The sequence below is a fragment of the Antrostomus carolinensis genome, unplaced genomic scaffold (genome assembly GCF_000700745.2).
Source record: "Antrostomus carolinensis isolate BGI_N321 unplaced genomic scaffold, ASM70074v2 scaffold29605, whole genome shotgun sequence".
NCBI classification, from domain to species: domain Eukaryota; kingdom Metazoa; phylum Chordata; class Aves; order Caprimulgiformes; family Caprimulgidae; genus Antrostomus; species Antrostomus carolinensis.
The window spans coordinates 2,408-25,197 of NW_010317521.1; the positions used below are offsets into that span (position 1 = coordinate 2,408).

A 22,790-nucleotide genomic window follows, 5' to 3' on the forward strand; every position below is an offset into this window, starting at 1 on the left:
CAGTGCCTGTCTGTCCGTGGAGGGAGGCAGTGCCTTTTAGACCAACCCATACAGCTGGAAAAGCAGGCAAGCTGTCAGCTGCTCGTTTCTGTCTGTAAAGGGCCACAGCTACAACAGCCTGTAACTCTGAGGGGTGTTGAGATAGAAGGGGCTCTGTGGCGCTACCCAAGTGATTTTCATTTTATAGCCTCTCGATCCCTGGGCACCGAGAGCCACTTCACAACCCTCTTACCTCAGCAAGCGCTTCTGCTTCTAGAGATTTCTGATCTCCAAGACTACTGTGTCTAGTCGATCCACAGGTCGGTCTCAGCGGGTGGCCATCAGCCAAGGCCTTCCTGTCTGGGAAATTGATGCTGCCTGCACTGCCGAATGTCGCCATTCTGCGCTTTTCAGGACTCTCAATCCTGCCCCTGTTAAGAGGTATTTTGTGGGGGCTGCTAGGACAGGCCGCTGCTCGAGGAGGAGTGTCTATGCCAGGACCCATCCCTCGGGGCGGGCTGTGGGTGTCCCCCCCGCTTCGACGGCGAGGGATAGCTGCACCGTCAGACCTCAATCTCACTCTGCAAAGAATCCATCACAAGACTAGGTCACCGTCCGTCAGATCGCAAGCGTCTGGTTGCATGCTGTAAGAGAATGGCTCAGCTCTCAGAGTTCAGATCAAACCGAACTCGAGCCTTTCAGCTCCAGAAGACTAAGGCAAGAGGGAAGACAGACATTTTAGCCAGTGGCAAGAAAGGGACAGCATTGTGCCTTTGTTACTTGTTAAGATCTACATCAGCAATGCACATGCAAACCCCCTCCGTGCTCATACTGCTCTGCAGTGTGTACTGGAGCCTCCCCTCCTGTCTTGCCCTACACCACACACTGACTCTCCCCGCACATGGCAGTGACCACCTCTGTGTTCATAGGAAAATGAGAGTTTCCCTACCGGCCCAGTACTCCCCCAAAGCCATAGTCCACAATATGATCTGTTGGAGACTGGATGTCGTTCTTGGAGGAGGCTTTATCGTCCAGCAGCGGTCCGCTGCTTGCCTCGCTGTCTGCCTTCTGACTCAGGCTATCGGAGAAAGCGTCATCCCTAGGAAAAGGAGACCCCCATCAGCAACAGGGCTCTGCCCCAGGAGACAGGGCAGGGCCCAGCCGCAGCATGGATCTGAACATCCCCACTCCAGCAGCTCCAGACTTTGCTGACAAAGGGCTGGACCAAGGCTGCAACTTCAGACAGTGCTTGGAGCTTGCAAAAGGGAACATCACGTCTCCATATCCCCCCGCAATGTAGCTGCCATTTCATGAATCCAGGTACAAGTGGCATCTGCGAAGGACCCTGGGATCTGCCCACAGGGCTGGTGGCCACTGAACAATACCAGGTCAATGTACACAGGGAGCAAGGTCGATATTAAGCCTGGAGTGTGCCACTTTGAGGAGTCAGTGATAGATGGGGGTCAGGCACACTGAAGTACCGTATTTGGTGCTTGGCTTTATCAGCCTGAATGAGACACAGTCTGAGCCAATACACAGAGGGGCAGATGTGAACAGGTCCAGATCTCTCACCAAAGTCATCAAACCTGGGAAAATCTGACCACCTATTTTAGGCGGCTACAGTGGACCTTGCACACGTGACTGTAACATCCTGGATCAACACACACCACCTTACTCACATGTCTTGCACCACAATGTACTGGTGGGGTATGAGGCCGTCCACACCATTATGTCTCCCTTCCCACCAGTCTTCTGATGCCCGATGGTACAGGAGGAGCGAGGCCCCTTTCTTAAAGGAGAGCTCTCTTGGAGATCGTCCAATGTAGTCAAACTTTGCTATGGCTTCAATCTGCTCCACTTCTGCAAAGGAAGGAAGCAGAAACAGAGAAAAGCTTAGTTCAACAATCACGAGGGCACAATAAATCCTGGAAAGAGGCATCTCACCAGAACAGCACTAAAGCTGCTGCTGCCCTGGCTTCCCAAGAGCATCTTACACCGAGTACAAACCACCTTATTTTCAGACTGATCAATTCTTTTTGTTCTTCCAGCCTTCCTGGAATTTCTCAGAGACTCACAAACTACCAGCAATTATAAAAGCTACAAACCAGATGGGGAGTAGTTGAAATTTCCTTGTGTGCATATGGCATCGTCACCCACACTCCCATTTTCTACCCATAAAGATTTCCTTGGTTACAGAACCCCATTATCCTCCAGACTGGGATCCTGTCAAGCTGTGTCAGATACTGTGATCAAAGCCCTGTTTACCTTCTCTTCCTTTCCTTCTCCTGGAGACAGTTTGGCCTGAATTATTGATGAGTAACGAATCTCCCTTTGGGGATCCCCAGAGAAACAATGATACCAGCTCTGGCCAGGCAGCTGCTCTGCACCACACACCACATCTGCAGACCCTCCCAGCACTCCACCTCACCGCTCTCCTCCACTTTTTCTGAGTTAACCTCTATCGAACACCAGGGATTCCCAAACTGGGAGCTCGGGGCCTGAAATTTAAGAGGGCTGAGGCAGGACTTCACTTTGGGAGGTCGTGAGCACACCAGGAATCTCTGAGTCCCTGTCCAAGGGCCTCACAGCAGCAGCTGCTGGTGCACCCAAAGGGAAGCCTGGTTGGCAGTGAGAAGCCCATCCCTCCTCAGATCAGTTTCCAGCTGGGAGTGCTGAATCCCAGAGAAACCGCTGCAGTGACTGCAGAGCAGTGACAGCCTCTCTCTGCACTGACAGGAACAACTTGCACTGCACTTCACTTTGCTGCGAGACAGGGGTGAGAAAGCAGGCTGCCCCCCACAACTACCTCTGGACACTACCAGAGCCAGCCAGCAAGCAGTTAATGTGCCTTGATTATTTGAGACACTCGATCATTTCAAACCCCACCTGGAGACTGGCAGACAGGCGATGACAAAGCTAAACAGGGTAAATCTGCCCAGTTCCTCCAGATCTGTCCTGTTCTCACTGAAAACACAGAAACTTGCTGTGCTCCCTCTGCCTCATCACTAACCACAGCCTGGGCATCAGCAGCAATCAGGATGTGACCCATGGCTCTACTCAGGGACAAAACCCACACAGAGGAGGAGACATCGGACAAGGGAGATGCTGCCTCAGACCCTTGTCCCATTCCCCACCTCAGGTGGGACAGGACAGGTCACTTCAGCAGACTGATTTTCCCCAGTTTAAGGCACACCTCCACACCATGAGGAGCAGCAGGGCATTTGGGAGCACTACAGCAGGATCCACAGGGAATGCTCTGGAAGAAATGTAGCCGGGGAGGCAGCCAGGAGGGCTCTCACAGCCCTGATAAAATGCCGAGTTTCACAGCAGGGAGGGTGCACGGGCCAAGGGAGAGGCAAAGAAGGAATATGTAAATTCAGGAAATAAAGCTGCTCCTCTTCTCCACACTTGCACCGCAGTTAATCACCCAGAAACTCCCATCAGAGCTATTAATGTGACTGTCCAAGCATAAAATTGGCTAAATGGCAGCTTGCTCTCCATCATCTCCCCGTCCTGTCAGCTCCTGTTTGCAGCTGAAAGCAGGTCCTGAGCTGTCTGGCCCAGCTGTGCCCTTCCCCTCCCCACAGTGCCCACCAGCTGGGCAAGCCCCCTGCCGCCTGCCCGCCTCGGAAGGCATCAGTGTTTTGCCAGGGCAGGACAGACCCCAGGAAGCAGTGCCCATCAGGAAAGCAGAGGGAGCGTTCAGCTCCCCGGTGCCCCTCCACACGGCACAGTGCTGCCGTCAGGCGATGCCGAGGGGTTGCACGTTCACACCCCAGCAGTGCAGTGGGGTCTCCCAGACTCGCCCCATGCCTGAGCTGCCGGTGCCTCTGGGTGTGGGAAGCTCAGTGCTTCCTCCTGCCTCAGTACCACGCCCCTGAGCAAACAGGCTTCTTGCCCAGTTGTGCAGCACTCCCATTTCCACACTTGCCTTTTCCATCACCATGAGCTTCAAAGCTTTTCCTGAGAGCTCGTGTGTCAAACTCGGAGCTGGTGTACACTGAGGTGCAGGCAGACAGGAGCTTACAGAAAGCTGGACCTGAGCCTCGCCCAGAGCGTTACAAAACCCTGATGACACATCCAGTTACAGGGGATTCACACCCAGTTAGTTACAGGGGATTCACACCCAGTTGCACCCGTGCACACGGTCCTGGCTCCCTACATGTCCTGCTTTGCCCCCCGACACCGGCCCACTCCATGGGCCTGGCACGAGCAGGCAAGTGCTTCATCACCAAAGGAAACAGAACTGGCTGCGGGGAAAACTAGGCTGCAGCTCCCCCGAATCTAGTTTCTGTCAAGGAGACAGCTGCTCAAGAGGGGATGATCCACAGCGTAAAAATCTGCTGGGACACCCCTCGCTTCCAAGGGCATCCAAGGGCCCGGGGTGAACAGAGATGGTCCCCCCCATGCCAGCTCCCCATCTCCCTTCCTGCTCTCATGAGCCATTTCACACAGCGTGTCTTCACCATCACAGGGCTGCAGGTAAGCAGATGACAAGGAAAAGGAAAAGGTCATATATGGGATTAATGGAATCTCATAGAACATCTCCAAAAAACCAACCCCTGTCCCCTGCCATGGAGTCAGAGCACTGAGCAGGTCCATGCACATCCTAGGATCAGAACCTACAAGCTACATTCGTTAACATGCACATGGGTTACCAAGCACACAGACACTGTCCCCCACTGACGTGCCAGACCCCAGTCCAGCGCCCAAGGTGGGGGCTCTCTCCTGCATGCACAGCTTCCCTAACACAGACCCAGTTTTCTGTGCTCACCTTCATCACTGGTGTGTGGCTCCGTGCCGTTGTCATGGTCAACCTCATCGATGGTGCCCGGCTCGCTGTGTGGGCTGTCACTGAAACAAAACACACCGTGCTTTCAAAGAAAGAATCAGCTTCTGTTGCCAAGGCACTTAGCAAAAGTAAGTTGTTGAGGGAAATTCTGGCCCCAGTGACACCTGAAAGAGTTATGATTTTACTTTTTATAGGACTGAGACGGTCATTTTAAATCACAGAAGATCTCTGAACTTGCTCTGAGAACAGCAGACACTTGCACCATGATCATCAGGCCCAGAACATCACTTCCTGCTGTTCATGCATCATACTCGTATTTGGCAAAACAAATATAAAGTGACACCAAGTTAAAATATTCCACTCACTCATTCACAGTGAGTTTTAGTATTTTACCCTTCGCTTGCATCAGTAAGATGGTGGCAGGTGATCAGCATCAGGGGAGATCAGGTCTCAGAAATGTATGAAACTTGCACACAAATCAGTTCACATCTGTTATAAACACTGGTTTGTTAAAATTTGGATGTGAATGTCAGTTTAGGATTCCAGCATCCTCCAGACAAACGTGCAGTATCACTTACACTTCTGATGTGGGAGTTTATTCAGTTTTCCTACCCTGGGTATGCCAAGTAGGGCAAATTGCGCACCAGAAAGATGCGATGCAATGCAATCACACGGGACTGATCCACCCCCGGCCGATGAAAACTCACCTGTCCTCTAACATGGACAAAACAAAAGGAACCGGAAGGTTCAGCTGAACTTCGGGCTAAGAGATTTCATCCAATTAGCAAATTACAATAGAGCTATGGAACTTTACCCAAAAATTCCAGCCTAAAAGGAATTTGGCTAGAACCGACCTAAAATTCTGCTTTGCTCAGAACACACTTCTGTGAATGTGCAGCTAGAAGATATTTTATAAATATTAATATTCATATTGGAAACAATTTTCTCCTGAAGTTTCTACTTAGGTTTGTGATGCTGAGTCAGCATGAGAAAAATGAAAATAAAAACTCAGTGTAACTGCTGCTGTTTTCACTAGCAAGGCTGAAATGAAGAGCAAAACTGATGTATACAAATAGAGACTAATTGGTTAGGTGTGCAAAATCCTCCTAGTTTTATGAAGGTATTTCTAACTAAGAACTATGCAGACAGCCTGGTATGGAGCAAGATTCCTAACCAGTATAAAACAGCACAAGCATATCAAACATATATCATTGCACACCTAATTCATAACATTTGACAGGAACACACGCAAAAAGGCATCTCCCTTCTGCAGAGGAGCAAATTCACCCCAGCGCTGTGCTGACACCCTAACAAGGGGATCTGGCTCCAAGTTCTGCAAGCAACGAAGTCCTGCCCCAGCTCCTTACCAGTACTCCTCTCCTCCAGTCATGCACTTCTCGTAGACAGGTCCTTCCAGCTCTCTGTGGCTGGGGAAGATGCCCTCATGGTTAATGATGATGGTTTTGATGACCTCATTGACATGGGCTTGGCAGGACACCGGATCCTGCCCGTCTGGAATGTGCATCAGAGTGGGCCCAAAGCAGATGGCCAGGTTGTAGGGATCCATCATGTTCTCATCGCTGTACTGCGACAAGCTGCAAGCACAAGCATTAGGGAGGCACGGTGCTGACTTACCCCGTTCGCTGAGAAAAATCTCCCACCAAACCCCCAGCACCCAAGAAAGTCATCACCACTGAGCTGAACACATCCTCCTGTAGCCTGAGGAAGGAGCAAAACACAACTCTCCATGGCAATACCAAAATGAACTCACGCAACACACAGGGAAGCCCTTAAAAAAAGGAGAGCAAGGAGAAACTCAGTGAAAGAGGGAAAAAAGAAAACAAAAAAAAAAGACTCACTGATTAAGGAAAGCAAAAAGATATCTCATGACAACGATGACAGCCCGGGGCAGAGTGACGATGATTTGCTGGATCTGGTGCACTCTCTCAGTGGGGTTCTCAATTTCTGGAACACAAGGACAGAAAGCACATCTTTAAACCTCCTCAGGACCAGACAACACAGCACCAGAGGGACTTGTCCCAGATCTAGTAGCCCACTGGGCAAGGAAAACAACAGCTTGTTTCCAGATTTGATCCACTGGTTTGGCACTAAAGTGCAAGCAGAGAATCAGGTACAGTGCTCTTCCAGGGCTGAATTCATACCTATGTTCAGATTCCACATAAACAGCAAAAAAAGATGTTTCCATGGGTTTATTTTTAAAATAACTGTTTCTACATTATTTAGTTCACCCCTCAACAACTACTGTACTTCTCAAAAGCTTCAGTCAATGTGGCACCGGAAAGCAGAACACTGCTTGGATTTCTAGTGCAGATTTTTAAATAGGGTTTTTATTCACGTTACTCTTCCAGGTTCACCATCAGGTCCTCCCCAGCCCCTCTGCTCCACTGGTATGAACGGGAATTTCATCGGAACTGGGTCCAAGTCAGCACTTTCAGGTTCACTCTCCCCACAGCAGCACACAAAGCCCACGGCTGCTGTCAGAAACCAGGTTCCCTCTGCAGGAAGGAGGTGCCTTGGAGCTCTCAGAGCTCACTTGTGGGGGGCCCTGCAGTGCCCCCCACCCTCCCGCAGCCCCCACGGATGATGCCGAAGCCCCCGCGCCACAGCCCCTTCACCTGCAAGAGCCCCGACCCGCCGAGGGGGCTCAGCGCCGCGCCAGCAGCAGCTGCCAGCACATCCCAGCCCCCAAAGCTGCTCTTTTTTTTAAGCTAGTATCTGTTCAATATATTCTGCAGACAGTTAATCCTGTGGCTTCTGTTTTACAGAAAGCAGAGGGTACCAAAGCTTTCCTGAGAGCAGCCAGCTCAGATGCGTGGAATAAGCCACATCAGTGCAGAGATGCTTACTTTATTACGCTGGCTCAAACTTGACATGACATTTGCTAATCAAGAAAATTCACTGACAACATGTAGCTGGGCTGCCATTTGTTCAAAAGTTCTGAACAAAATCTGGCTTCAGTCCAAAGACTGAAATCATTATAATAATCCATTTTGGAAATCTTTCCTTTTGAGGAATGTACTTATCCCCTGTTATTACTTACTGGGTTCTCTACTTCTTCAGTTTGGTTTCACTTAATAAGACATTTGTTTAAAAAAAAAAAAAATCAAATAAATAAGAACTGGATAAAACAATAGATATCTGTTCTGAAACCCAGAGGAACAAGTTGTCTTGAAGCACATGCCTTTTTTCGCCTAACAGAAATGTTTCAACTGGCTGTAATTCAGGGGAATTAATGGAGTAATCATCAATCACTTGACAATACAGGCACACCCCTGAATGAACCTTAGCAAACAAAGTGCCTTTTCTATCCATCTATTTCTCATGTGCCTTTGAGAAACGCTTCCACGGAAACTCTCAGTCCCCTGTGAGGATAAAGGCAAAGCCAGCCGGTCACCTGCCACCAGCCAGCCTGGCTCCCCAGCCCCAGAGGCACTCAGAGGCCCTGTGACATGTACAGCAGCACCTGCCACAAAAAACTCGCTCACAGAACCTTGCCAGGAGCCACGGGAAATCCAGGTGGCATTGTGATGCTCTGCACTGGGCAGCCCAAACCGCTCGGCTGCGTTTAACCTTTCTGCCTTAATTCCAAATGAGACAGAACATCCTCCAGCAAGGGTGGCATCTTACTGAGCAGTGGTGCTCAAAGGAAGAAGGTTTCTTCTGTCTGTTTAGGTTGGGACACCTATTATACAGCCTATAGTTATGTGGCAGAAAAATCAGATGCACTTAAAGTCAGAATTTTAATGGGAACAGGGCACTTGAATTCATTTTAAATCCATTTTTAATCAAAAGGTAGCAACAGCAGCAGGAAAAGAAAGGAAAGATGAGGAAAAGGAAGATTCTGGCTAAAATGAGAAAAAAATAAAGAAAGAGAGAATACTATCCAGAAAATTAACAGGTGATGTTTGCAATGAAAAGCTCCCAAATGCTTAATAAACTGTGCAAATTGGCATTGATTAGGGACGGTTCCAAAGCACAAGCCTATCTGCAAGCACACTGAGGACATTTCCTGGCACCAAAGGGGACTCGTCCCCTTCTCTGCGGGCTGTGCCCACTCAGGCTCCTGCTCTGCCTGCGACAAGCCCCTCGGGGATGCAGCGGGAGCAAGTGCTGCAAGTCAGGCTGAAACTCCCTGTCCAGGCACGAAACTGCTGCAGAAACTGCTTCCTTTGTTTGCCACGTTACAGGTGTGCTGCGCTGCTTTACACAGCAAAGCTGAACGGCAACAGCGAATTTCCTAAAGCTACTACAAAAAACAACTTTTCTTGAAAAAGAGGAGGAAATTCTTCTCCTCCTGGAGCAAGCTCATCCCTGCGTCACTCCCCTCTGGAGATCATCTGTCTTTCTCAACATGGTTACATCTCTAGCAGTTATGCACATTAACATCAAGGAGGGGGGAAGGAGCCATAAGCAGTGAAAGCCAAACAGAGGACTTCAGCACATGCTCACCAGCCAGTCGCCCTGAAGCTACCCACGTACAGAGACACTCGAACACCCAAACAACCCCAGTGCCTCTCCTGTAAAATCATCATCCTGCAGCCAAAGTGTGCAACATGCTCCTCCATCGTCTCTGAAACTTCACATCCATCCTGCCTTCTTCCTTTCCCCCAGGGGAGTAATCTCCATGACTTGCCAATAAACAAATGTCATCACTACGAGGTAGAGAGAGAAATAAACCCCAGCTGGGATATCTGTTTCTTCAGTTGCAGAGGAACAAGTGGAGCTGGGAGGAGAATTCAGCACAGAACAAGAAGCAACCAGGCTCTTCTGACATCAAATCCACTTCATGATTAAACCCCTCTGCTTCTACCCCTGCTCACATCCCAAAGCACTCTCTGGTTTTCTTTGGGACGGGAAATATGTGTAGCAAAGACCTGGAGAACAGCTGATCAAGTGAGGTTGAAAGCAATTCTGCAGACCTCAGGGGCTGGAGAAGCTTGGTGAGTAGCCAAGAGTTACTGACCTTCACCATGTTTAGTAGAAGACACTGAGCTAAAGCAGCAAAGCCCCTTTGGGTCCCAGTAACCACGGCCGCTTGACACGTGAGGGACAGATCTGTGCAGGCAGGACAGCAGCCAACCCTGTTCACACAACTAACGCCCCTCGTGCAACCCACAAATGTGTACATGGGCTTGCAGCCTGTGCAGCCCCCTGGCCTAAGCCTGGAGACGACTCTCTGGTGATCCTCATGATGCCAGGAAGAATTTGAAGGAGCCATAGCAAGAGGTTTTACCTCTGCCCCACCTCCAGCACCGCCAATACACACTCTTCATGTCTTTTCCTAACAACCTCTGCTGCAGACCTACAGCCCTTCCTACAACGAGAGCTGCTACTTGCAAAACTCACGTGTACTTGCCCCTTGTTGATTGCTTCTCTTGTCCCACCCTATACTCTGAGAAGAGCTGTCACATGTACTTACTTATAGTAGATATCAAATCTTGAAACCTTTCCTTAGGAAAGAGGGGGTTTTCCAGTCCTCGGAAATACAGCTTCAAGACTCCAGCCACTGAATTGATGTCACGTTCGTTTTGATCATCAGCAAGGGGGTCTTCACCTGCTCAGAGAAGAGTTTTTATTTCCAGCATCACTATCAAGTTGGACTAATGTGTTTTTTACTAATTCAGTGGAAACCCAAGATTTCCCTCAGTTCAGAAACCCCTCCTGAGTGTGGAATGGTAATGCTAAGCATTTTGCCAGCAAGAGGAGAGTTTAATAAGGTACTCTGTTACACAGCATCATGCTGAGACATGCCACCTAAAAAACCCAGTTTATTGTGGAGATTTTCAGTCCTTCCTGAAGATGAGAATGCTATTAATCAGTTTTCCTTCACAGTTTCCAGCCCAGTGCATTTTTGCTTTTAAGGCAACAGCTCAAGAGAGTTGAGCAGATCTAAACAATGGTGGGTGAACGCCTGGGAAGAGGCTTGGCTGGAGAACCTAATTATGCCTCTGGAATAGACCGAACGATTCTGGATAGCATTGTACTGATCAAATCTACAAAAGGCTTTCAAAACCTAAGGATTTGGGTACTGATTCCTCTTCAACTGGATGTGCAAATCCTCCAGCCTTTGACAGTCTCACCGCTGCCTTACTCTTTGGCCTGGCCACCTTCCCCCTAATCCTTCCATGCTGCTCCAAGATTAATGCCATGAAGGCCATTACCCCCATCTAGACTGTCCCCTTCACAGCTGCACGGTCAGTCGGTGACAGCAGGATTGCTCTGCCCTGTCCTGCCAGCCTTACATCTTCAATGTGGTTTTCTCAACAGAATCACTGGCAACTGCACAACCACCACTGCCCCAGGTATCACAGAATGTTGGGGATTGGAAGGGACCTCAAAAGATCATCTAGTCCATCTAGGTACACATGGTGACGCCGCTCCTCCCTTGACAAACTGCTGCAGGAACGAGGAAAATGGGTCCCCAACAAACTATTTCATGGCTCTCATCTGAGGCTTTCCTGCTTTTAATTAATGACGGTGGAAAAGATCTCTGCACCCACCACTACTTCACATACTGTTTCTCTAAATGAGTCTTTGCTACTGCTGGAGATACAATACTGAGATACCTAGAAGAGGAGAAAACCTCATGGCACCTCACAGCAGAAAGGCCTTTATTACAGGCTTCCCACGAGGTCTGATACACCCAGCCCACACCGAAACTCCCACCAACCACCTCTGCTCAGACGCGGCGTCCCAGCTGCGCACCCTGCCAACACACCTCTCTCAAATGAGTTCTTGATGTCGTTGACTTCCACCTGGGAGCCAGGAACTCTGAAAATGCCCTGCTGCTGAAGGCCTGGAAAGGAACAACGTTTTAGGAAAGATCCGTGTAACTGTGACATGTTGCTTTCTGGTAAAGAACAGCAGAAACCAGGAGTCCATGCAGCTGGGGAGCAGGAGGGGGACAGCTGCTACGATCCATTTCTGCCCGTGTTCTCCAGTCAAGGCCCCCAGATCAAAGCACTGAAAGGGCTCCTGTTGGCCTGAGCAAGGAATTTACCCTGAGTAAGTGCTAACAGGACCCATCAGTCACTCAATGCTACATCACAGTCCATGTCACTGTAGTTATAACCTGAGCCCACGCAGCGAGGGCTGTGGGCATCTCTACTACGTTTTACTGCAAACTACAAGGACTTAATTCCTTTGCACAAAGTTTCTGTTGATTTTACTGAATCAACTTACCATACAAATTGATGTAACGAATGCAGCTTTCTACCACGAGTGGAATAGCCTGTCCTGAATCCTTCATGAAAGGAAAGGAAAAAAATTACTGGTTTACTGATAACAAAGCACAGTAAATGCATTAAAGATTGCAAAAACAAGAGATTTGAAAATCAGTGCCACTGAGTTTAGTAAGAAGACAGGCAAGAAAAGGAGGTGTTACACATATCAAGCCATCAAAAAGTGATTAATACACTACATGTAGTCAATTATGCACAAAAAAAGCTTCCAGTAAAGAGTGTGAAAGACTGCTGCTCGCTATCTGGTTGAGACAGGAGACTGATGCAACGGGATCACAGCTCTTCCATTTCAAAGGTGTAATGTTGAGCTGAAATAAAACTTGTCCTATACCTGTATGATGAAATAAGCTTCCAATAACAGAGCTTACAACAATACTTCCACCTAAAGAAAGAGCTCTTGTCAGCAGATGTTAAAAAAAAAACCAGAACACTACAATGTGTGAAACAAATTGCCTGTATCTGAACCTGTGATGAGTTTTGGCTTTTGTTTCAAAGCCGCTGCTCTCCGGGCCCCTCATGGAAGGAGCTCAAGGGGGAACATGAGCTGTATCTCACTGCCTAAGTGGATGTTTGTTTGCCTTAGGGGCTTCCTTTAGTTGTTCCTTCCAGCAGAGTACAGTTGGATCTCTCTGCTTAATTTAGTCTGTCTCATAGACGGGCCTCCCATAAATACCTGATTTCTCGTTCGCGCATTCCTCCTTCCTCTGAGAACACAAAAAAGCAGCAGAGTGGGAAAAAAAGAAAAGATTAAGCAAGGATAAGTTCAGTTAGAGGTAAGTATCTCTTTCAGAGGCCATGAACGCTCAAATGCAATGGCAGCTTCACACGGTCCAACGCAGGCTTTGGGCTCTCCACCCTCCCAGCCAGACCCTGCCTGGCATGCTGCACCCCAGCCTCGGTGACCGCAGACACAGCCTCTCTGATTTCTTCCCTCCCTGAACCTGCGGCACTGGCAGGACCCGAGGCCAACGCCAGCCCTGCCCGGGCACACGGTCCCTGTCCTGGAGGAACCCGCCGGCAGCACGGCACCGTCCCCCGAGGAGCCTCTGCTGGCACAGGACACCCGTCCGCTCAGAGATTTCCACTGCAGCTAATTCCTCCTCCATAGTGCAGAACAGGCTGGACTTTAATGAGCATTACTTTTTTAAAAATCAGTTTAAGTAAGAAATAATTACAAGTATTAAAGAGATTACCGGCTTTGTCAGTCAGGGCTGTATGTTACTGGTGACAGTGCACTGTTTATACACACTGCCCTCAGGCTTACGGCTGCACTACGAGAGCCCAAGAGAATAAATCAGAGCTGGACAATGCCCATTAGTTTACCTAATCCAAGAGTTTGTCATTACTGCTTCCTCCAGTACTGTCACTAAAGCTTTCTTCAGTGCAGGATTAAACCCTGAGCAACGGGAACAGCATCGCTTCCTTTGGAAATCCTTCCAGCAGCCAGGCAGGAGCAAAGTGCTGGATTTTGGAGGATCAGCAGCTAGATCACTGGAGGTGTCCTTTGGGACAAATCCCACGCCCACATCTCTACATTTTTCTCCTCAAATCTCTCCTTCTGGGTAATTTCCTGGGATGAGTAGGTCCAAATACCCCCTTCCACCTGGGACTGCACTGGTATTAATTGAGTTCACCTGAGTTCACCCCAGCTTAAATTGAGAAAATACTCTGGCCCACATTTCTGAACGCCACACTCTGCATGTTATCAGCGATGGTTTGGAGGAAACCGCTCCGCAGCCGTTCAGGAATTGCTTTGCTCCAACGCTGGAAGCCAAGCCCACAGCCCTGGCTCTTAAGGATGAGGACAGCACGTCCACCTGAGCACACAGCCACCCACGTGCATGGTATTCCAACTCAAGGCTGCCAGTCCTTACAACTGGGAGACACTTCCTGGGACCTTATGAGTCATTTTACCCTCCTGCTCAGCCACAGGGGAAGAAAACCACCAAAAATGTGTGGAAAAAGGGAAGGTGGGAGAATTTGTTGATTCACTGAGGGAGCTGGGCTGGGTTATCCTTGCTGTCTGATCTTCCCTCCCAGGATGGGTGGAAGCAGCGCTGGATGAGAGGGATGCTCAGCCAAGATCACCTTGTGCCGCAGAGCCAGCCAGCGCAGCCCCGAGGGCCCTCACTGCTACCCTCACCTGGGCACGCAGGTGGCAAAGGGACAGGTAACACAAGGAACACACAAGGGACGAGGACAGCTATGGAGAGAAATCGTCACCAAGGCAAAGTGCCTGCTGGGCACGTCAACTGTGTGCAGGGTGGGCTGGAGAGACCCCACCGAGGAAGGAAAGCAGCCAGCAGTTAGAACAGGAAAGCCACCATTACATTCACAGCGTTCATAAACTCTTACTTTCAGCCAGCAAGTACCTTAATGAACGTTTCCATATTGCCGTTAAAGAGTTTATGATTATAGACTGAGAGAGGCCTAGGTCTCCTCATTTTCTGTGGCTTAGGGGGAAGACATGGGGGCCTGGGAGAAAATGGAACAAAAGAAATCAACAAAACACCAACATAAATGCAATGATAGGGTGAGATCTCAAAGGTTATGACCAAGAATAGGAAATAAATCAAACAGAAAAATCCCTCTGCGAGGACGTGACACACGGTTCCACGCACTCTGCAGCCACTCACGCTTCCACGTCCCCACCATGACACCGCTCCACCGGGAGCCGGGGGACCTGCAAAGAGCTCAGCTCCACACCTCCCTGCTTACCCCACAGCCCTTCCCAGCAGCCTGGGGCAGGCTGCCCTGGCACTAGCTTGGCTAACTCATCCTGGAGCGGGTGCTGCAACGGCCTCACTTCTGCGGGTGCCACAGGCCATGAGCTGGGTGCAGCTGGCAGGTGTCTGAGCAGGCAGCAGAGCTCACCTGGAGGCACCCCGAGCACCATCAGAGCCCTTCACTACAGGCTGCACACAATTCCAAGTCAAGGTCAAGACTACAGCCTTCATTTAAATAATAAATTCAAATTAATCCTGGTAGCAGCAACATTTAACAGCAATAAGCCAACCTACCCATTACTTTCCACCCCATAATCTTCCAGCATTTTCCTATCAGACAGACTAACCTCAGCTGCAGCCACACACAGCAATCTAACTATCTGTTGCTAGGGGCTCCTTGAAGAGTCCTAGTTTCTACTGTAAAAAGCAGTCATCTTCAGAAATCAGACAGTGACAGAGCAGTAACTACACCAACCCCAGCCTGAATGAACAATGGGTGATCAGGAACACTCTTCATACAGAACTTGCCTCATTCAAGCCGGACAGTAGCAAAGCTGCTGAGCACAACTGGTCACAACTGTCTGTGGTACCCACGATCTGCAGGTGCAATTCTCCCTCTCTGAGATGTCAAATACCAAAACTGCTGCTCAGTGTTTGTGCACTGCTCACCAGGGATGAGGGGAGACTCAGACTAGATATAGGGAAGATATTTTTTTACAATGAGGGTGGTGAAACCCTGGCCCAGGTTGCCCAGAGAGGTGGTAGAAGCCCCATCCCTGGAAACATTTAAGGTCAGGCTGGACGGGGCTCTGAGCAACCTGATCTGTTTGAAGATGTCCCTGCCCACTGCAGGGAGGTTGGACTGGATGGCCTTTAATGGTCCCTTCCCACCCAAACCAGTCTGTGATTCTATGATGGCATTTTAGAAGTAGAACCAAGGCATTGGTGCTCAGCAGGATTTGTAACACCTGCCTCCCACCTCCATCAGTTCAGCGCTCTGTCAGCCTGAAAAAGCACCACGAGTAGAGAACTGAAGAGTTCAACTTATTCCTTGATGCAGCCAAAACAAACCACAGCTACCCCTGGAAAACACTGGGATGTTACTGTTCAATCCTAAATGGGCCTCATTCTGCTCACAGATGTCCAGGGAGAGGAAAGTGGGAACACTTCCACCTCTGCGGAACTAACTTCTGTTTGACATTCAAACAGACCGGAGACCAGCGCTGTTTGCTGCCCTGTGATGTCCCTCCCCAGGGGATGCCTGGGCACAAGGCAGTGGGACAGCCTGGCCCCCGCCTGTCTCTGCTGGGAAGGTTGTCCCTACCCTCCAGCCCTGCCTCACACAAGGAGACTGTCTCTTGTTTGTGTTCCTCTGTGAAGTAAAAGCAACTGCTGAAACAAAAGCGAACAGAAGCAGCAGGGAGCTGTGCCATCATCCCTCACAGAGGGGGCTGTTATTCACTCCTCTGATTGTTTTGGCCCCCGACACCATCGCTCTGTGGGCACCCACTCCTGATCAACAAAGTACTCAAGAGCAAATTCTCCCTGATCTCCCCGTGCCCTCTGGGTGTGCTTTCCTCCAGCAGCTCAGGAGATGGCCCTGCCCAGCATCCCAAAGGACCAGAGCTCACCTCACACCCCCGAGGCACCCAGGGCATCAGGGTGCCACAGGGCAGCTCTCCTGGGACCCATGGGGAGAGGCAGTGACTGCCGCTGCCATGAGGGCTGACCCGAAGGGGACCTGGGAGCGCTGACAAGAGCGGCTCCCGGGAGCACATCGGCGCAGCTGTACGCTGTGCAGTCCCCGCTCCCCGCTCTGGGTGAGGCAGGGAGGCCCCTCTTTGTCCTGACAGCACCACGCTGCCCTGCCCTGCAGCGCCGGAGGATGCCCAGCCCTGAGGCCACTCAGCCTGGCAGCAGCAGGTCCCCTCCAGCCTGAAGGCAGAGAGCAAGGCACCCCGCCACCCCCCAATACGACAGCCTCCTTCCTGCTGGGACAGGCAGCCCAGGCTTCACCATCTGCTCCTGCATTTCAAACAGGGAATGGGAGGTTTCTTGCTGGTATCCCAAATTTTATTAAGCATTGAAACAGGGTTGTAAAGAGATAAGACAGAGGTTGTACACATTCTGGGGAGAAGTTTGGAGGCTTTGCTGGCCCACGTCTTACTGTTGGAAAACCAGCACACTCCTCACAAGACACCAGAGCTCTGTGGAGATGCCTGACGGACAGGACACAGATCAAAGCCTCCTCCCTGTTACATTCACCCCAGCACTAGCCCCTGCTGTAGAGGGATGGAAATCTGAATACAGGCATTCCCTGTGCTTTTAGGCAAAGCCAGAGCTGGGAGAAGCTTTCCAGGGCATATCAAAGTCCTGAAGCAAACAGGGATGGTAGGGAGTGGGTGGACAGCCTTGTGTTGCCCTGTCTGAACACAACCCAACTTCAGCTACGCTACAAGGCACTGCTGCTGACACAGCACTGCCAGGCACGTCAGAGCCCATCAGCTAGAAATTACACTGCAGTAAAAACAAATGCTCGTTTCTCATCACCCTAATTAATCCACTTCAGGAAACGCAGTGAGCAGCAGGGTAGTGGTGTGGGGAGCCTGGGATTGCCTGCCCTCCAGCCTGCCCGCACAGGACAGCTGGAAAACGGTTCAATCTGAACCCCACCAAGCTGGATCAACAGCAAAGCAAACCACCCTTCCACAGCCACCCTCCTGCCAGAGCCAGCCCTTCCCAAAAGCAAACAAAGTGGAAGAAACTGCTCACCTGGTTGTTCCGCATTCGGCTCTTTCACCTACGAAGAAACACAAGTTTCTGTCATCTCTCCACACCAGTCCCCACCAAAGGGCTGTTCAAACACATTCCCGCAGGCACTCACTCTCTGGTTCCCCAAGCCCTGGGTTAGTGGCTTCTAGCACAGAGCAGCTGAACATGCCCCAGGGCCCCGCAGGCTGGGGAGATGTCGAGCTGGTTGCTATCCAAACCACGGAAAGACATGTTAGAAGGCCAAGACTCAGCCATAAGAGAGGGAAAGCGTCTTCAGTTCCCACTGATATTAAAGGTTTATTTGCAATACAAAGCCCATCTTGCAAAGAACGGGATGCACTGCAGGTCCTGGGCAGTGCTTATTTGCACTAGCTGGGAACTGGCCAAACCCAAGCTGAAGAGGGGCAACTCTGCTGAGGGCTGGAGCCCCGGGGAGGCCACCGAGGTTATCCCACTGCCTCGTGGAGGACCACTAATAGCACCTGGATGCAGCAGAGTCCTTCAGCTCCCCGGCTTTTCCTGTGAGATAACAGCCCATCTAATCACCACCAGGCAGACTCCACTCTGGCTGTCAATATTCTCATTCCCTTCGTCTATTTTTAGTGCTTGGATTTCATAAAAATGGCAGCATATCACCACTGATAAGATCTGTTCATTTTTCAAAGCATTTGTCAATCCACTGTAAAAAAACTAAACTGATTTCACATGCTGTTTGTGCCTTTCTCCCAAGGCCAGGAAAGATGATTTATTCTTCCTTTTTCTAAGACACATAAAAGGAAGCATTTGGCTGCACATGTCTCCTTCCTGCTCTCCCCTGGCACCTGCAGAAAGCAAGCTTGCAGCCAGTTCCTCACTGGAAAAGAAAAGCATTCCACAGGAGTTTTGAAAAACCCAGACTTCTTCCTAATGAGAATCAGCTCATGCTGAAACACAGCATTTGGCATTTCTGGGCGAAATATTTGCTGAACGCCTACACAGCAGGATGATCCCATGGCCTGAGAGAAATTCAGAAAGTTTTCATGTGAAAATCTTCCATGGCTGCTTTTGCACAACTTTAATGAATTAAAATGCCTGACCTTGCACTCTTCATCCTAAGTTTCAGACCCAGCAGCTGGGAGCCCTCACATCGAGCCTCGCACAACCCCCGTCAGGCTGGGGTGGGACAGGACTGCCCAGGCTGTCCCTGCCCTGCTAGGCAGCGTGACAAGGGGTTAAGGTGCTACACAAGTACTGAAATTCCTTGGAAAAGAAATATGCTAACAGAGCCCCATTTATCCACCCTTGCAGCCTTCCTCACACTCACATTTTGTGCCTTGATGTGGTTCAGTGTTCACTGAATGGAACACACCACAGGATCTAACTAGAAGTTGGATTTGAAGGCTAAATAAATTTGGTAGAGAAAACATTTGACAAGAATTTATTGTTTGGCAACAAGTCCAATTTTTGTATTGTTAAAACATGAGGGACCATTTGTGTATTTTAATTTAAATATATTCCGTTGGAAAATCGGGACACTAACTCATCTCCAGCTTCTTTACACTGGAAATAATGCAATTTTTTAAAAACCCTTGAAATGAGTTACAATCTTCGAGGGACATGGTTGCACCCTAGCAGTGGCAGATCCCACCTGGAGCCACACACTCCTGCCTCCTTCAGAAGTTACTGCCCCCTCTGTCGTATGAAGCCTGATTGTGTGTATGTGCTCTAAACCAAAGTGCTGAAATTATCCGAACTAGTAAGAGCCTGTTACGGAAAATTTAGTTTTACAAAGAAAAGATAATTTTGCAGTTCTGGTTTAGGGCAAGTAAAAAAATCTATGGCCGGGGGGCAAGAGGCTTATTAAATCACTGAGGCTGCTGGCAAATTGGCCACACAGAAGCACAGCATCAAGGACAAGAAAACACACATGTTCAGGGATGCACTAAGATGGGAAGGGGGAGAGAAAGGAAAAAGGGAGAGGGCTGGAGTGGGTGGGAATCTCTTTGCTGCTGGAGAAGTGACACAGCCCTCTGGCACACAGTGTAAGGTTCAAACAAATGTCTTCATGTGCACTCTTAAAGAAACGTGGGACAAGAGTAACATCCCAGGAAAATAACAATTGTGTGTGTCACTGGTTAAACTCAGCAGTAGCAGGCAGCCCCAGAAGCCGTCAGTCACTCAGGAAAACACAGGCAGCAGGGAAGATGGAAAGCTATCACCTGCTTTCACATAGTCTCCCGAGATGGGAGGTTCCCCCCAGACCTAACCCTGCAACTCACCTTCTCCCAGAGTCTGCTTCAGCAGGTCGTGTTTAGCCTGGAGCTTCGTGATAAGGTTACTGCCATTCAAATACTCTTTAAATTTCTGGAATTAAAAATAAAACAAAAAAAGCGGGTTAAGACTCTTGGCAAAAGTGGTAATTGATGTAAGCTTTTGCCTGGGGGGTGCTGGAGGGGGCTCAGCCAGGCTGCCAGGCTCTAACAAACCCGACGTCAGACGCACCGCAGGGCTGAGCACGGTCTAATCACTTCTCACTGCTCCAGCCACAGCCCTGATGATCTTATTAGCCCGGTCTCCTTGGTGCTGCACCTCCTGCCTGGGAACACGAGGAGCTCCAAAGAAGAGTTCAAAGCAAGCTTTCTTTTGTCAGGCTTCTGGGAATGGCCTGGCAAATCAAAGAGGTTTCCCCTCCACAGCTGCTTTTTGCAAGCAAGTGATGAAGAGCAAGAACTCCCAGGACATGAGAGCTTCCCCGGGCAGGGACCATCAGGTGCTGTATGCACTGGGTGACACTAACCGTGCAGCACAACCTCTCATTGAACTGAGACTGTCTGACATCCAGAATCATTCAGGAGCAAACAGTTTTACAGGTAAGAAGAGTGAGGGAGACAGAGATGGAAAATGAGTCAGAGAATGGGAAAGATCAAATTCTTGCAAAAAGCTTTAAAAAAATCCAAGCACAACTCAAAATGGAAACTGCAATTCCCCCCACCCCCTGAATTGGAGTGATAATAGAGTTAAGAGAAAGTAGAAGCTTTTCTACGCATCTGTAATGTATCAGGAGATGCTATTAACTTTAGCCTACTAACCACACTTAAGTGAGGGCTACTCCTGCTGACCTGATGGCTTATTACCTCCATTTCAGGTACCACAACAGAGAGCCTTAGGTCTGCCTGAAGTGAAGCACGGGCCCAGGGCTGCAGGGCAGGCACGGCACAGCTGCCTCTGTCCCAGCACACGCAGCAGCGTGGCACTGCAAAGCCAGGCTGGAGCTGCTTCCTCCAATACCCTGCACGAGGCAAACGGACCGCTCATCTCACCCGTGGGGCAAGGGCAGGCTGCAGCTGTGTAGGTCACAAAAGGAAGGCTTGGCTGATGGCTCAAACTGTAAGGGCCCCCAGGAAAAGCCACTGAATGGTGGCACACGGCCAGGCTGGCTGGAGTCTGCTGCTCTGCTCTGAGCCACCTCCTACTGAGATCTGTAAGTTTTTGGTCACAACTGGTTGCCCCAGTCCCTTCAAAAAGAAGAACAAGGCAGGCACTGGACCATCAGCCCCTGTGTATTACCCTGCCGCTGAGAAATGCGCTCCAACCCCAAATCAGACAGAAGACAAATACTTAAAGAGACTGAATTGGTTCTTGCTCTTCACTAATGAGCACTTAAAATGGGACTCAGCTCTAGCAATTAAAGCTTTGTGTCCTGTACGCATGAGATGAGACTCACTGTAAAATAGAACATTTCGGTTTCCTGCTGGTTGGCTCTCCTCTTGGCAATGTTTATTTTACTCATGTAGGTCTCCGATGCAGCTGATTTGACCGACTCAGTGGAGCGACTGTGCTGGAAGGCATCTGAAACATCAAAATCTTCCACTGTCAGCATGTCCTGCAAAGTCTGCATAGTGGCATCCAGAGTTTTTCGTACCTATCAGAAACAGAAGACAGCATGGTTTTGAGGAAGAGTGGGAAAGTGACTCATCTTGAGCCAAAACAACTGGCCGACAGGCAGCTCCTAAGCCCTGGGCTTGCTCTTGCACTAGCTGCAGTCAATGGGAGCTCTCAGCACCATCACTGGAAGGACTCCACACCTGAGCACACCACGAGACCCCCTGCATAAGGGGCACAAGGCTCAGCAATGCCACCTACAAGGCCAAACACAAGACCCAGAGCGACTTCTTACCTCTTCATTCTCTATCTTGAGGGTGGCCAGTCGCGACTGCAGCTGGTGGTACCGCATCAGCAACTCAGTCTGCACAGGCTGCTGGGCGCTGACCTGACACACCTGAGACAGGAGCGGTGCCAGAGAGAGACAGGAGAGCATTCAGTGGGTCATGCACTGACCAGACATACACATTTAAATCCCTAAATGATTCTCTTCAGCACCCACAAGCTCCTCACAGCCTCCAGGGAAGCTGCATCACCCAGTTTGTAATCAGCAGCGCTCTGGACCCGGGCCAGTACAATGCACTTTCTACCTGACAGGAAATCTGAAGTCTTTTAATTAAAGCAGGTAAATCAAAGCTCTACTTTGCAAATCTGTTGGGCAGTTCAGCTGAGAATCAAACCACTGGCTTCCTAATTGGGAGAGATATGGAGCAAGAGGCAGACTGAAAGAAGGAGCCCTAAGGAGCCAAGCACCTCGTTAAGAAAGGAAACACGAATAGCAGTGTGTGAAGAGAGCACAGAGGGATAAGGAGTCAGAAGCAATTTAACAGTGATGGTTAAGAAGAGGAAGAAGCCAGGGCAGGGCAGGCCAGGCTGTGAGACACCTCTGCAGCCCCTCGCGTCAGTACACTACCTCATCCCCCATGTGAGGCTGGAACTCGAACTTCAGTGGAGGGCAGAAGACCTGGTTGCACATGTCCATAACTGTGTGCTTGTCACTCCGTGCGTCCAGGTTGTCCACGGCGTTCTCAATGATGTCCAGGCCCTCATGGCGGGAGGTTTCCAGGTTGTACTCAGCAGACAGGTATGTCCTGAACGTCCGAGCGAGGCTGGCGTGGAACCCCAGATCACAGCACTGAGAAACACCGAGGAAGGGTCCGGTCACACAAACACTCCCACCCTTGTTCTGCACGGTCATTTGTACACTAAAAGCCCAAAACCACATTCTGTGTTCCAGAGAAACACCAGCCCTGTTGTACCAGGGTATATTAACAGAGTACTGCAGTACCACAGGAAAAGGTAAGAAGGAAAGGGGGTTGAAGGAGAAGAGGAACCAGGGAACAAACAGCCAGATACGGCGGTGACCCGGCACCGGACCCTCGCCACAGCACTGGGGTT

The 22,790-nt window shown here is 49.9% G+C and overlaps 1 protein-coding gene across 1 annotated transcript; it reads right to left on the bottom strand.

Moving 5' to 3' along the window:
* Positions 1 to 232: 232 nt before the first annotated feature.
* Positions 233 to 22,590, bottom strand: LOC104525454 (SLIT-ROBO Rho GTPase-activating protein 3; the record flags this gene model as incomplete). The annotated part of the gene is made up of 15 exons (XM_010168613.2): positions 22,306 to 22,590; positions 21,688 to 21,789; positions 21,235 to 21,432; positions 19,790 to 19,874; positions 17,532 to 17,559; positions 14,406 to 14,508; positions 11,975 to 12,035; positions 11,511 to 11,588; positions 10,212 to 10,346; positions 6,631 to 6,736; positions 6,139 to 6,366; positions 4,754 to 4,833; positions 1,659 to 1,839; positions 929 to 1,078; positions 233 to 560 (listed from the first exon to the last, which is right to left on the bottom strand). Coding segments are annotated over exons 1-15 (2,148 nt in total), but the record flags the coding sequence as incomplete, so codon positions are not given.
* Between the last annotated feature and the right edge of the window lie 200 nt (positions 22,591 to 22,790).